General features: G+C 35.9%; 1 protein-coding gene across 5 annotated transcripts in view; it reads left to right on the forward strand.

Annotated features, from left to right (window-relative positions):
- The window catches only part of LOC134536939 (ecdysone receptor), a 556,968-nt gene extending 541,973 nt beyond the window's left edge, over nt 1-14,995 (forward strand). For 4 of the 5 annotated variants that reach the window (XM_063377044.1, XM_063377045.1, XM_063377046.1 and 1 more), the window contains 2 exons: nt 1,089-1,311; nt 4,203-14,995. In XM_063377044.1, coding sequence (XP_063233114.1) covers nt 1,089-1,311; nt 4,203-4,447 — 468 coding nt within the window. In that variant the 3' untranslated portion in view covers nt 4,448-14,995. Of the gene's footprint in view, nt 1-1,088; nt 1,425-4,202 lie in introns of those variants that run through there. The other variant, XM_063377048.1, reaches the window with a different exon arrangement.
- The last annotated feature ends 1,710 nt before the right edge of the window (nt 14,996-16,705 follow it).

Raw genomic sequence — 16,705 nt, forward strand, 5'->3', positions numbered from 1 at the left:
GGTCACCGCCTCGTTTGGGCGTGTTCTTACAAAGAGCAACTATTTTCATTCTTTCTTTTTTTGTATTTCCGGGCAATTCTTGTAATTTTTGTCTACTCTCAACGTCAACTCATATATTGGAAAAAAAAAATATATAACAAAACTTAACCGGTGCCTCCCAAGTGCCCGGACCCTGGAGATTTTGCCTCTCTGCGGTCCTGAATATTTGTTATTTTAGGATACAATGCAGTTGTTAACTAGGAGTTTTTAAGCAGTATTACTAGCATTGTTTGATTTTTACGCTTGCAAAATTGAAATGACATATTGCAACCTGTTGACATGCTGTCTAAAAGAATTTTAAAAATTTTACTGAGCGAAAGCTTTGGAAGTTGGCAGGCGTGCAGAGTGCTTCCCTAAATTGCCTTTTGTGTAGTGCTTGTCTGTCTGTGGTGACCTCGATGGAAATATTGTATTGGCATTATGCAGGATTTCATTTCTTGGTGGATGGTTGTATTGGGGAGGGGAGTGTAGAACGTAGGATTCAGACATATGCCAAATATAGTTAATTTCATTAGTGAGGAACACATATCTTTCAAATAAAGCCAGATGTCTTCCCTGGAGAAAATGTGGATTTCAAGGTGCAAAATATTTTATACACATAATCGTGGGAACTGAAATATTGAGGAAATATGTTTAGCAAAGAGATTCACATGTATAGCCTTGCCCACTAACATTTTTTTTTTTTAAATTTTAATATCAGGGGAAATGTTAATGTTACACACTAAGTAATTTTTTGCATGTATGTTAAAGCTGCGTAAAAAGGACTTAAGTACTATACTCAAATATTGATCGCTCAATAGAAATAATAAACTATGCCAGTAGAACCTGCAGTGGTACACATGACCCGCTTTTTACTTTTTGATTTTTTTTTTTTGTGGGAATGTTAGCTTGTTCAGGATATCGGTGGGAGGGCCCTCGGTCGAAGCAGTCCGCCCGCAGACGGGTGACCTGTGTGTGGGGGGGGGGGGATGTTAGCTTGTTCAGGATTTCGGTGGGAGGGGCCCCTTGGTCGAAGCAGACGGGTGACGAGTGTGGGACGCTGGTTGCAGGCGTGCTCGAGCGAGGTGATGATGTTCCGCATGGCGAGGAGGTACGACGTCCAGTCCGACTCGATCCTGTTCGCCAACAACCAGCCCTACACCAAGGACAGCTACAGCATGGCGGGCATGGGCGAGACCATCGACGACATGTTGCGCTTCTGCCGGCAGATGTACGCCATGAAGGTGGACAACGCAGAGTACGCCCTGCTCACCGCCATCGTCATCTTCTCAGGTGCCTGCCCCTTTCCGCCCCCCAACCATGCACTGCGACTCGGATCACGCTCCATACTGTCATTGTTCATGTTGTCTACACTTTGTGTAATACCTTAAAAAATTTTGTAAGGATCTCGTAAAGTTTGCTCAGTTTTTGACGTGACAACGTCTAATAAATTGATGAACGCCGGCTGCACGCACGAAAAAGTGTCCCGTTACACACATTGTCCCGTTACGCTCATTGTACACTTGCGCCGCATCTATCTCTCTTCCACTCGATTGGAACAACCATCGATTTGACTTTTTCGAGAGGCACATTAAACTTGAAACACTCCCATTCGTTTCTTCCTTTTCCTATCATCGTCGCTTAGGTATTTTAAATGGATAACACAGGAAAATCGACAAAATTTTGGTTGTAAAACAGTAGCTATCAGCAACTTTACATAGTATGTAGTATATGTATTGTCTTAATCTTGATACTTATTTTAATCATATATTCATAAGCTTTTAACAATCTGTAACGCTTACAGTAGAGGGAAATAAACAATGCTATATTAATTTGAAACACAGTTAAGTACCAAAGTTTTTATAAAAAAATGTTTGTTGTTTCATTAATCTCATGTGGCTCTTCCTTGAATGTGTTACTTATCTCTAGAGGCCCGGAAGTTTTGCGAATTCATATGGTGTTCAGACTAAAGCCACAGACCTGTTGTGTATTCTCTACCAATAAAAGCTTTTCTCTTAGCTGTTATCTGCTTTGAGTAAGGTGACGTGATTTCGTATTTAACTGGCCGACAGTCGTAGAGGGGAGTTTAAAAGATTTGGGGCCAATCATCAAAATGTTAGAAGGTACGTTTACATGTTTGCAGTCTACCTTGGAACCGAAATATTCTCAAAATTTTCCAGGTCTCTAGTTATCTCATGTTGCTCCTGCCTATATTGCTTGTCTCATACGGCCTATGGTGTACGTTACTCAGTCCTCCCCACTTGTTAAACAGTTCGATTAACGATTTAATATGTTGCCCAATCATATGCAGTATTGTGGTTAGGATTTCTGGCATGATGTAACAACGGTTTTCCTATTTCAGAGGGTTTATGATCATAATTTACATTATTTCATGTATGCAGGTATTTCTGATTATTTGCTTTCTTTATTGTGAAAAAGGTCGTTGGAAGTTCATTTTATTTGTTTTTTTACTGGTCGTTTAGGTTGTGTGTGCAAGTAGTTTTTTATTATTTTTTTAATTTTTTTTTATTTTAAATTTTTGCTGTGGTTCTTTGAAAGCTGCCTGATGCAATGCAATTTGCCAATTATGTAAGCATTGGAGAGGACAGAGGTTGGTTGCACGTGAGAAAAAGTACTTTTGACTTGTTGCCGTGTGCCAGTATTGGCTGATAATTTTTTCTATGTAATTTTGTGATTGGTTGGGAATTAGGTCCAATGATTGCCTGATCAGTCAGGCTCTGTACGAGGTACCAGTAGGTCGTGTGTCGGGCGACGGCTCAGAATTAACAATGTTGAGGCAAACAATTTTGCAGCTGTGGTCCGGGCTACGCCAAACTTAAAACATTGTGGACATATAAATTAGATTTAGTTTGGCCACAGTCGTCGATAATAGCCCAAAACAATGAGTGAGTAACTTCTTCATGTTCAGAGGACGGAGTCCTTAGGGTTGTACCATGAGAAACCACAGGATTTACTTGCAAACAGTAATTTTAAACTTCCTTAACCTCGAACAAGAAATTGGTGCTTGATTGATCAGTGCAGATCTTTTATATATGGCCAGTTTGTAGTTTCAGTACGTATTTGTTGTCGTGATTAGAAGATGGCTGCCATGGTAACTTGTGAATTTTCATAATTTGTAAATAAAAAAACAGCAAAAATCAGTTTGTGTCTGAGAGACTTCATTCAAGCGATCAATCGTCGACAAAAACATCCTTTTCAAACTTAAAACATTTTCAGCGCCCAACAAATTTCTTCAAGTGTTCATGTATGTGCACTCTAGACCAGCGGTTCCCAATTTTTTTTGGCCAGGGAACCCTATGATCGACTTTTTTTGGGCGGAACCCCCAACTCCTTCAAAGAAAATTATTTGACAATAATTGTGCCTGCTTTATATGTAATTCGTCCTGACTCACGGAACCCCAGGGTTCCGCGGAACACCTTTTGGGAACCGCTGCTCTAGATCAACGTTGAGCTAGCCGGAGGTCTGGGGTGTTATATCTTATATCATCACACTTTCATCCGTCACTTATCTATGATTTCTAAAGACCCGTAAGTTTTGCATTGCTTTTGATTAATGGATCACGATCGTTTGGACACTACCCTCCCTCTATGACTGTGGGCCAATAAACTACCAGCCAGCAGTAGAGTTACCAAATTTCGTTGGCCCACTCCTAAAACTGGGAAATTCTACAGCAAGAAATCAGCCGATAAGGAGAGCATGTGTGCATAGAGTAATAGATAGGGAGCGGAAAAATTCGCGGGTTCAATGACCTTTAGGATGAACTTTATAGTTCTACGTACGCTCGGTCAAATCTCACCCTCTCATTGGCTGCTGTCTTGTGAAGGTGTCCCAACGTAGCGGCCTGTGATTCGATACAGCTTCGGTTGAGTGTTTCTCACTGGCCCAGAGTCGTCCAGGTGAGTTGTGAGCCAATAGCAGAGGCAGCACAGAGGTTTGAATTTCAGGCTGTCGTGAAGTGAATCCGCGAATTATTCCAGTCTCTAGTGATAAATCTATTAATTTTACCCCGGTTTTCGGGTCTCTACGGAGCAATCATTCTTGCCTATGATGCTACTCTCGTGTGGCTGCTGCATATGTTCCTAATGTCGAATGACTCCTGCGTATGTTACTCATCTGCGTACGTCACTTGCATCACACGGCTCCTTCGGTTCTCTGTCTGCAGAACGACCGTCGCTGATAGAAGCCTGGAAGGTGGAGAAGATCCAGGAGATCTACCTGGAGGCGCTGAAGGCGTACGTGGACAACAGGCGGCGCCCCAAGTCGGGCGCCATCTTCGCGAAGCTGCTGTCCGTGCTGACGGAGCTGCGCACGCTGGGCAACCAGAACTCGGAGATGTGCTTCTCGCTCAAGCTGAAGAACAAGAAGCTGCCGCCGTTCCTCGCCGAGATCTGGGACGTGATGCCCTAGTCGAGTGCGCCCGTGCCCGCTCGTAGGTCCGTGCCGGTCCGCCGAGGCCGTCCCGTGGGGGGCCCCACCTCCGTGCCCCGTGGTCTTTTAGAATGTTCGTGAAGCATTTTCAATCCATCAATGAATTGAGTACGTTCTACATTGGTCACAGTTTGAGTTAAACTATTTTTTTAAGTGTTTTTCTTTGCAGACATCTTTGTTGTTTCTCTACACAATAATTTTTTTTAGTTTAAGTAGATTTTTTTTTTGAAATTTTTATAAAACCATATGTTTTATAACGACTTTCAAGGTAACAGAAATGTGTTAAAATAGTCTTTTTTGGGGCTCTTATTTTTCAAAATTTCAGGATCCTTTTTTACATGATTTAGAGATATTCTACACCACCCCTCCTTACCCAACACAAAAAAAAATTCATATATGGATGCACCATTGACTCGTAGTGTACGAACGGCCAGCTAAAATGTGATTTTGTTTCCATTTGCCTTTTTTTTTCTTTCTGTTAAAAATTTACCACTTGTGCATGGCTGTGCATTTCATATCCTATGAACTTTTGGCCCCCCAAGTTTTTTTTTTCCAAGCAGTTCAATGTTTATGATACATGTCTAATGTGGAATGGCATTTACTATCCTAAATGATGATTGGGTGCTCTGCCCGGAAGCTGGTTTGGACCATGGCTTGATTGGGTTGGAGTTAGGTGAGATGATTATCCAGTACTATCCTTATTTAGTTTTTTTATTTACTTACTTCTTGAGTCCTCTAGCAAATAAAGTTTCGCGTCTGGCCAAGCGTCACCTGCACGGATCTACGAGAGCAATGTAGCTCTGTTCCTATGACAGCGAGAGAGAATACTTAAAAGGTTGTGATCACAATCCAGTTATTTTTAATTTAAAAGGAAGGTGTGAACATTAGTGGAAGAAATTAATCATGCTAAACACTCTTTTCTTTCACGAACACCACCAAAATGAAGGCTGTGAAAAAAAAAAATTGAAACTCTGTATCTGTCCTCTAAAGAAAATTCTTTGGAAAGTAGTAGTGTTACAAAAATTGAAGAGAGTAGAAATTGTACAAGGCATTTTTAAAATATAGCTTCTTCTCGGTGAAGTTATGTAATGTTAACATTCGTATTATGTGATTGTAAGTAGTAAATAAATTGATACATGTTACTGTTGAGATGAAATATGTAATAACTGTTGTTTTACTGCAGAGAATTATTTATACACATGGAAAAGTAGGTTGAACAAAATTGTTTTCCAAGCAGTTGACCTTGATGGGTTATGGTTTGGGAATTAGTCTGGTGCCTTGATTCTGAAAATATTGTGCATGAACTGTGCGAACTAGTTCCAAAGAATAAGATTTCAGAAAGCAGAAGTTGTCAACTTTATGTTCAGGTGCTCTCCCTCATTTACATTTTTAACGTGCAAGAATGTCGAGAGATGTGATGACTTGCACCAGAGTAAGTTCTTGTACTAAGACGTGATAAGTAGAAATGTAACCGTCCGTTTTTAATTGTAAATGAAACATAGATATATATTGTAGATAACCAATTAGGCAACGTTTTTTCATATGTAGTCGGCAAGTCTGTAATTTTAGCGACTTGTAAAGATGTAATTAATGCAGCGTCAGCTGTATCGGTAATAAACTGAACACTGTACATTCAAGCTGAAAGGAATGATCAGAATGGACATCAGAGAAGATGGAATCGGTGAATTTCGTTGTGTCCGCCAGCACGTCGTTTCGCAGGGCACAGCGAGATTTCGAATGTGTTGCCTTCACGTCCGTGAACGTAATCGGTTCCCCCCGTGGACCCACCGGCTGAAACAGCTTCTGTGATTGGCTGTTGGCCCCCTCCCCCGCAAGTTCTGCGTGCTTTCCGACGCTCGTCGCAGTCGCCGCTCGGCGAAACGTGGGATTGGCGGCGAGCAGGGCCACGCTCGCTCGGCTTCAGTTTTCAGAGGCCGAGTGTGGCAAGACTGTTTGTTCTCATCTGCTTCTGAGCAACAGCAAGACCCTGACACCGCTCCGCGGTCTTCTGCGTCAATGTCGCGTCCGAGCTCAAATCTCAGAATGTTCCCCACCACAGAAACACAAGATCCGCAGACGTGCTACTAAATGTTCTCCGAGCAGAAACGGAATCTGTAAAACCTGCATCAGCAACTCAGTCAATATAATTTTTGTATGTTATTTATCTGTCACATAATGAGTGCAACTTTTCTTAATTGTTTTAAAAGTAAATAAGTACTACACATGAGATGTCTTGTTAAATCTTTGAGCCATTTTGTTTAGATACTGTTTCACATAATTAGGTAGATTTTGTTATAATGCAATTTTTTTCTGCCAGACTTTGCCTTAAAATGTTAAAGAAAGTAAAGTTTTTGTGTGCAAGAAAAAAAAATTACTTTATCCATGGCCATTAACACATTTTGATTGCTGCAAAACATTCAACTTTAAGCATAGTAGATATTCATACGTTAAATATATTTTCCCTGAATTTTAATGCTACTGTACTGTTACAGCACTGCCCAGATTGGTAAAAAAAAGTTGCATTTAAAATGTTTTTATAGCTTGTTTTTTCTAAGAAAGTTTTTTAAAATGTGACCATGATTTCCTACACTGCCAGCCAATAAATTTTATTGTCTTAAAAGTAATGAAATTTTGTATCAAATGGGCATACATTTTGTAATTTCAGGAGTAAATTGTCATCATATAGGCGCAGTTTTTATAGCATATGTTAACTGGATACAATGTAATTAAATCTGTAGTTGAATGTATCAAATTCTTTGTTGTTCTTTACCTACTATCTTCTTATCTTTGTGGTGTATTACATAATATTGATAGTTGAGTTTTGTGGCAACTGAGGGAACCGATAATGAATAATAATTGATAATTTAACTTTCATTGGCTGCTATGTGTACGTATCAGAGCACTAGAACAGATAAAAACTCACGTTAAACTGAAAAAGACTCATTAGAAAGTTCTACAAAAAAATTACATATTTGTTGTATGAGGATACAGATTGACTGTTATGTACAGACATTATAAGTAAATAGGCTTTCGTGAAAGATCTTCTACATACAGTTGAGCTCGACTATTTTTAATCTTCTCTGGATGTTGAATGCTAGTTATGTAAAATTTAACAAACATTAACAAACATCGTAGCAATAAATTAGTTTAGTAAATGTTTACAATGAAATTAAAAAATGCAGTATTCAGAATTTTACTCTAGACATTGCAAGTCTCATTACGATTAGTCTGCTGCATTGAAATGGTACTCAGCATGTAGTTATATAATGTTGAAACAAAAACTGTTGAAAACAACCTAGAAATGTCAAGATTTTAAATTAATAAAAAGTGAGTACATAAAAATCTGTTGCTAAAATCAAATTATTTAATTATAAGATTATTGAATCATGACATTCATCAAAAATCAATTAGTTTTGAAGGAAAAAAAAATTATATTCTTGTAAAATTTAGTAGATTAAAAGAAAAATTACTTTTCGCACTTGGCTTAACACCAGGTATGAGCCATAATGGAATAAATATCAAGGAAATTATTTCGATGAACATCCTACTTGGTTGCCGCAAAACTTGATGCTGTGCTTGTTGTACTGCACATGAATGTCATGGCTCCTGTTATGAATATCGTTTTGTGCTAGATGTGAGTGTTTAAAACTTGTTTATCTTTTCCGATCCGCGAAGAAATACATAAACTAGAACACACAGCTTTCTTCGTTTATCAAAGGGTTTACAACGCCGATGAAAACTTCTTGGAATTTGTAATTTTCTGTGAGTTCTGTAGTGAGAAAAAAATTCAGTTTTGTTGGCTGAGATATTTCATTAGGCGTTCATTGGTTTGTGTTTTTTTCCCACACAATTTTTTACTGAAACAAGTTAATGAATTTTGAAAACGGCTTAAATTTTTTTTTACGTAGTCATGAAAAAAAGATTTGCAACTGGCTATCACGTCTCACATATAAAGTAAAAGTTAATGGGAGCTTTGCATGGCGGATAGTTTTTGTTTTGGTGTATTGAATGCAGCCGAATGAATCTCATATAAAGTTTAATAAACTGGTTTGCTGTTGATAAAACGTATGAGACACTGGGAACCAAGATTGAACACAAATTTTTATGTTCTGTTTATAATTCTGTAGGTTACAATTCTGACGAATCCCATGTGTTGGAAATATTTTTTAATAATCACTCTTTTTTCAACAGACTTCCCTTAAATTTGGAGCATTGGGTTTCCACAACTGTTTGCGAAACACGTAACTTGAAGTGCGGTATCGAGGTTTTCGCGAGTGATGTGCCGCAGTAGGCCATCGTTTGTTAACCGAATGCGAAATTAAAATGCCTCGGAAACAGATTAATTTTGTTTGGGGGTTTCGCTTAAAACATCAGCTGCATGAGATGTTTGTGTGCGCGGGTGGGGTTCTTGTGTGAACAGTGCAGCTTGTGAACAGCAGCGGAAGGGTAGCCCCTTGTCAGTTAGAACAGGCTGTTTATGTCATGTGATGAAAACGTTATTTTGTCTTGTAAATAAGCTGCAATATTGTATTGTATTTACCTCTTTCATGAAGTTGCGACTGATAGATGATAAAAAGGGATTTCCTATCGAATCAGACTGAAGAGAGTACTGTAGTAGCGTTTAGTTGGGGATGTTTGTTTTGGATCTAGGTGCTGCCTTTTGGAACTGTGTTAATAGTGCTAGTGCAGGTTAGTTCTTTGACACAATAATCTCTTCCTTTTTTTTGTGATTTTTTTTTTTACCACAAAATACATGCTTTAATGATTTAAAATAAAAACCCCACTAACCTATCAAATGTATTGTAATTTATTTCTTAAAAACCAAGGAGAAAGCTTACAAAAGTAACTGATGTTTATGCTAATTTTTTTTTTAAATTTATAACACATTTCTCTATACGTATGTCATGGAAATGGCTTGATTTTGCTGTTATGTACCTTGTAATATGGTGACTGCAGAATAATTTGACAACAGTGATAATTCAGTGTTTCCTTTTTGGTCTAAAAGAAAAATGATATTCATCAAAATTTGTCACGTTAGTCACACATGTAGTTAGGTTATCCCCCCTCCCTCTCCAAATGGCAAAACATGTGACATGATTATCCAACTGAATGTTGCAATTTTGCTGCAGGTTTCTTGCTTCTTGTCATGCCTACTTGAACAATGTTAAACATGATTTTTTTTAAATGTGAAAAAAAAAAAATTAAAATATAGCTTTGTAAAATTTTTTTGCTAACTGCACAAATGCAGTGGCGGCTCCAACATTTTCAAGACTGAAAATTGGAAATAAGACTTTTTACGAAAATGAAAGGCATTTCATAATTAAATTAAACTATACATTCGCATGCAGATTTGTAACTCTTTACATTAATGGACGAGTTGTATTGAATTATTCACCTTATGTTAACACAAGTTTAATCCTAATAATTAATTTTGTGACCTTTATAGGTATTGTGTTTTTTTTTTGCATACAATTATATGTGTATAATAGTTGAGATGATAAATACATTATACATATTGGACTTCAGAGAGAAATTAATTATTCCCAGAAAGCCACAAATCTTACCTTTTGGCATCTGAATATTAAAAATTCCCCAGACCACCCTCTGGTAGGGCCCGGTCTCCGAAAACTGTGTGTACGCCCCTGTGGTACAGTCCGGGCCTACCCAAAATTTAATACTGCAGCCACCCCTGCACAAATGGTGTTCACGTTTTAATATATATAGCAATAAATTAAAGCTAAATATTTTTTAGCTTTCCTACAAAAACTGTTTCTACAATTTCTTTCCTAGAGATGTTGTGATCCTTGGATCCTTGGCGCAGTTACATTTTACATCTTTACAGCCAGTCGTTAAATTATTCCTTTTTCAATCTAAGTTTTGTAAAAAGCAGCTTGACTCTGTGTTCGTAGCATTGTGGCAATATTCTGCAGTCAGCATGGGTTATTCATCCATTCTTTTCCTTATCATTTATGAATTTTAAACTTGTTTGAAACTTTAACTGTAACACACTTCGGAAACATCTACTTTTACTTACATTGTTTTCCTAATTCTAGCCGGAAACCACCTTTTAAACAGTTAGATTACCATAAAGTAACTCTTAATAAATGTAAGGTGGTGTGCTTATGGTTTTTTTATTTTATTTTTTTTCTACCCTTTATTAAAGATTAAAAGGAATTTTATTACAGGTACATACAAGAAAAAAAGGCTTTACAAGTTGCTACATGTACTGAAATATGTTGAGTTGTTTGTCGCATGTGCGACGTTCGTGTTTAAGATTTTATTTGTTTACTAACCTGTACAATGGGACCTGCTCTCTCTCTCTTTTTAATTTAAATTTTAATAACTGCTATGTATTTTTTTATAAAACAAAGATGAGTAATAGCAGTCAATGATTATGTAAGAATTCTCTCAAAGACATTTTTATTTATAATGTGTAAATGTGTATAGAACTGCTGTTGAAGAAATGTGTGAGTTGAGTTTTCTTTGTTGTTAGGACGTTTTTAAACTCTTGTATATCTGAAAATGACTTGTGCATTATGTTGTAAATAATGTTCAATTTGTAATTTTTATTATATTTTAAGCAGCATGTCTCTAGCTGTGTTGTTTTGTTTATTAGTGAAAATATGTCTATTTCTAAAAGTGCAATATGTACAAAATTAATGTAAACAGTTTTTTTATACATTGTAGATATCTAATTTTTAAGTGTAATTGTAAAGATTTTATTTGCTGTAACAAAATGTTCTATTTATTTTTAACCTTTTGTTGTTAATTCTCGTTTGTTTGGCGGCAATGTCAACGTGTGTAATGTATCACTGCAGCGATACTCGGCTCCGTAAAGAATCGACACAATCGTTTTGAAAACACAAAACTCCTAATTGCAGTGGATATAATTATGAGTTAGCCAATACCAGTGATTTAATGTAGTCCATGAAAAGACCACATACACATAGGAAAATAAGAAAATAGAACTCAATTGGTTGAGCAGCTGTTGCTTAATTATTAGGTACAGTCTACTTTGTACAGTAACTTTCATCAGGAGAGCCCTCAGAACATGCCACATAAAACATAAGCAGATTTCTATGACCGTACTGGATGAAAGTTACTAGATTAAGTAGTTGCCTCCTCAGTTCCACAGTGAATGATACAATAATTTAGCAATAATTTTTTTTTTTACACTCAAGTTCAGAATGAGCTATATATTACTTCTAAGTCAATTCAACAAAAAACTCGCACAAGAAAAGTACAAGTATTATTGGACAGGGAAGAAACAGCATAAAAATTCAAGAGTTTTCTTGGGTTAAGCATTTGAGAGCAGTATTAGAAAGCTATGCTTTTTTTTTTATCTTGCGTAATGGAAACTAATTGTTCATGGTGATTTTTAGGGTTCTCAAATCTGAAGAACACATTACAGAAACTGAAAATTTCAGTTCACAATTTAACATAGCCTAATTCCTAAGAAGTAACTTTTAAATGTTTACATTGTGACTACTAATAATGGTATTTGTTATCCAGACCAGTTATGGTATGTGCAATAAAAGAAAAGTTTAGTTGTGATTTATTAAGTTGATTTCTTACAACAATATTAAAAACAGTTAGGTAATGCTTCAACTTAATTATTCTACTAAGTAGGTAATAATTATTTTTTTTTATAGGGATGTGAAATGGATATGTGGCGTCAGTGAATGAAAATGGATGAGTCATTAAGCAATCTCGAACATGTACCATACTTACACGTTTCAATTATTGTCACATGCCACTGTACTTCCTACTATTGATGTAGGATTCATGTAGCTTCTTTCTATGATACCTCTGGGAACGTAAAAGATTCAACATAGAATACTTAAAAAAAAAAAAAAAAAAAAACACACACACACACACACACACACACACACACACACACACACACACTGGCTCATACTTATTCATAGATTTCATATAAAGATTCGCAGAATTTAAATTACATTGTAAGATGATTATTTGAATTTTTTGTCATTGGCACTGAGATTTTTTTTTACATGTTTTGTAAATCTGTTTTCTACAAAGAGTTTATTACATAAAATTAGAATTAAAGAAGAGGGAAAAAGTACCTACTTAGTAGGCCTGTTTGAATAATAGTTCTTTAAAGCAAAGCGAATATCAAATCAAGTTTTTTTTTAACATTTGCGACGTCGAATGAATTGTGAACATTGTACTCAGCGAAGCTATACAGCAAAACCCTGTTATAATGTTTTCCAAGGAGGCAAATGGAAGGAAGAATATTAAGGAAAGGAGGGAAGGAAAAAAAACAACATTGTAAGCAGGATATATCAATGTAGCATTTATCAGTGTTTGAACCTTTTACAAATAGACTCATGAAGCTATGTAAACAAATATAATGTTAAAACTACTGATGGGTACACTTGATGCTCGAATTTGCTTAACCAAGCCAACAATTTTTCTTAAAATTCATCATACTTCCAGCTTCTATTTTATTTGTCTTTAAAGAGGCACTGTCACATTTCTGTAAAATTGTCTCATGATTCGTGACAGAAACGTTTAGTGTGGAACTGTGTATTTCCAATTCCTCTGCCACTTGAACATCTATTTTTTTTGGGATTCCTAGGATATTAAATTAATTCAACACTATCAGCAATAGAAAACGATTTTTAAACATTGCAGAATAGTTTTCAAACTGAAAAAATACGAATGGTAAGGAAAGGAAGGATTTTTTTTCCAAGAGAAGGATGCCAACAACACGTAACTGCGAACATTACTTACCTTTGATATATTGAATACACAGCATTAGGCAGCACTAACATGTAGCGCTAGTGTTCTGGCACACATATATTTTGTTTTTACTTACAATCCTATTTGAACAATCTACATGTATGGTATAGCAGTGATTGTAATCAAAAACATACGTATATTGTTGAGTAAATGGTTTCGCATGTTATTCACAGTTGGGATAGTCTTGGAATAGTTAAGTTTTTTTTAAAACCTTTTTTATTTATTGAATTGAAAAAACCAAACATTAGAAGCAGGTGATGCATCATTCATGAAACGTTATAAACAGGATATAAATACATTGTTCTTATGGAGGAAATGTTGGGACTTAAATAAATATGATGTTATAAGCAGGAACATTATAACAGGGTTCTACTGTATTAAACTTATCTTATAAAGTACAAGATTGAAGCAAAAAGAAATTGTTTAATGTTTTTAATTTTTGAATTAATTAATTGATAAAATAATTGGTCCCTAGTATAACATCGTTCAGTAAAAATTATAAAAAAACCATGGATAATTTTAATATTGAGCATTCATAAAAGCAAACAAGTGCTGACTTTTGATTTTTTTTAAGTAACCAAATTTATTCAAGCAAAATATATACAAAAAAAATAATATTTCCATAAGCGAATCTTAGGCTTCTAGTGTTTAAAGCTGTGCAACAAATGTGAAGCTTCTTATCAGATGCAAAGCTTCAAATAAAACGAACAGCAAATTTTCTGGTGAAGTCAAATTAAATGTTAAAAAGAGCTTTCATTGACTTTCTTGGTCGAAGCTTCGCACAGGCCTACTGCTTAGTCATTTAGTGCTAAGGCATCACACTTAGGTGGCGAGGTCAGATTATTGAATACTGGTTGGATAATCAGTGCAACATAAAACCCAACATTGATTTCTGAAAAATGTATTAAATATTGGTGAAACTTTCTATGGTTGACTTTCTACTGCCAGAAAGACCAAGTAGAATATTGATATTTCCAAATTAATTGATTAAAATAGGTAAATCAAATTTTGTGCCAGTGAAAAAGATGCTTACAATTACAAATTATAAGGAAATGAGATACTTAATTACCTTAACTTCTAATCTATTAGGCACGCTTACAACTTCCAAATAAATATTGGTTCAATTTATCAGGGGTTTGAGACAAAGTGACTGTGTGGTTTTATCATACCACCTGTCATTTACATTACTTACAGCTTACACGCCTACATTAGTTTACATTACAGAGGGTGACATTCCCGCCAAATCGCAAGTCTTGCCTTCTACTTTTCTATTCTGTCTACATCTTAAAAGTGCTACAGTGTTTCAAGTGCATTAGTGCTAAGAACAAGCGTAATTTTTTCCATGTCTTCAGGTAGTGCTTTTTTTTTTTATATTTCACCATAACTTTACATTTCTAAAAGGAAAGTGTGCTTTTTGATCTCGGCATTCAGTGTGGCGACTGTAGTTGTGTCGTTAAACGCTGACTCGAGAGTGCACGAGACTGGACGTTCGTGAAATGTACCGAGCAGAATACTTTTGAAAATATGCTCCTGGGCATGTAATATATATATAAAACTTGAATCACACTGTTAATTTGTAAAAAAAATATATGTTCAGGAGATATTGACTGTGAGTTCTTACAAGTAGATCAGCAGGATTATTTGTAAGATATTTTTCACGTGCTGTTGCTGACTTGATGCTGTGGTGTAGACAAAAGCTACTAATTGTAAGATATGAAATGACTTGTTCTATTTTGTGCAGTAAACAAACACCACAAATTATTTTTAATTGCATTTTTATTTTACAATAAGTCTTGCTACTTCTTCGTGTGTTCCATTCCTAGTTAATTTGCTAAGTAGTTATGGGTTACTTAAACGTGGATTCAATTCACATTCGAGGCTACTGCTTCAGTAGTTGGAACAGTTCTAAATATCTAAGATATGTTGCCTGAAATATCTGTTAGGTATAAAGTACTTTCACCCCAAGATGAGAGTTTGTTTTATTGAAGTTCACTGTGATGAGATTTAATCGTATTCCCAAAATTCAAAATAATACCAAACTATAAAAAAAACACACATGATGGTCAAGTATAACATGGAAAAAGTTTTTTTCCCCTCCTTTAGCAATTAAGATTTCAAATTAGGAACCAGATGCTATAAACATTTGTAAAATATGATAACATTCTGGGCTAAAACTGTACACAAATCATAATTCTTGTAGAAAAATATACATCAAGAGAAATGCAGTCTTCAATAGAGTTGTACATGATTTGAGTCATTCACTGCAAAAATAATTGTTAAACATGTTTTTCTTCAGGGAGTCAAGCAAGGTAGAAATTTGAAATATGATCACTTATACATATTGTCATTAAGAGCCAGGGCTGACACAGAGAGCACCTTGAGGGGGGGGGGGGGGGGGGGGAAGCAAAATTTTACTCTGATAGTAGTGCAAAATTGCATGTTTAGTGCTAATAGACAAGTTACGCAATACACGCAGTTCACACACTGGCGGGCCTTTTATTTCAGGCGAGAGCACCGCGAAGTGCCACTACGAAGACACACACGACTGACTACACAATCAAACACTGCACTGTCACGAGATCCTTGCACTCAGTTCAAGGAACTAACACAAAATGTGGGGGGGAAAAAAACTACTGAAGCAAATGCGTGTTGTAATAAGCAAAAGTAGTCCTTCTGGCCGTTGGTGGCCAGGACTGGACCAGACACAAGGATGCCGAAATGCCACTTCCCGCGACAACAGAGCAGAAGTGACGTTATGAACACTGCTCAGTTTTGGAACTTTCAGTGGCCAGTCTGTTAAAACTTGCATTGAAAGAAGAAATATACAAGATAAACGTCTTTCTATTAAACTTATTGTGAATATAAATAGACATTCTGATACATGGTGCAAGAGTACCAGTTTCTATTTTCTTATTAATGCTTAAACTTTTAATGGATTGCGATGAATAGCATTTAAAACTTAGTTGTCACGTTCATTGCTGCAGCAATGTTCGTAAGCTATCTCTATAATTGAATTCAATGGCAATTTATTAAGTAAATGTGTTCTTTAATAAATGAAAACAACTAAACGTACCTCATTTTCACAACCCTAAAGGATGTAATTTCAGAAAATGGTGAAAATAATTTAAAGATTTTGTTGGTTCAATTGTTCATATATTTATTAAAAATATTTTTCAGTGGTAAGAAACAGTTAGTAGTTTTTGCATGTACTTTTTTTAATGCCCACAATTTCAACTCTTGAATTATTGAATTTATATTTTTTCCTGAGCTAAACTTTCCACCTACTTTGTGGTCAAATTTCGAGAACATGAATAGGACATTGGATGTATGTAACTCTATTTGAGTTTATTAACTTAAGTAGATTTGGTGATAACGAAATTCTCTTTATAGAAACAAACTTACCAGATGCATACGCAGGTGGTTGAGGGGGAGGGGATACAATTCCAACAAATGGAAAGAATTTAAAAGGGA

The sequence above is a fragment of the Bacillus rossius genome, chromosome 11, assembly GCF_032445375.1.
Source record: "Bacillus rossius redtenbacheri isolate Brsri chromosome 11, Brsri_v3, whole genome shotgun sequence".
Lineage (NCBI taxonomy): Eukaryota > Metazoa > Arthropoda > Insecta > Phasmatodea > Bacillidae > Bacillus > Bacillus rossius.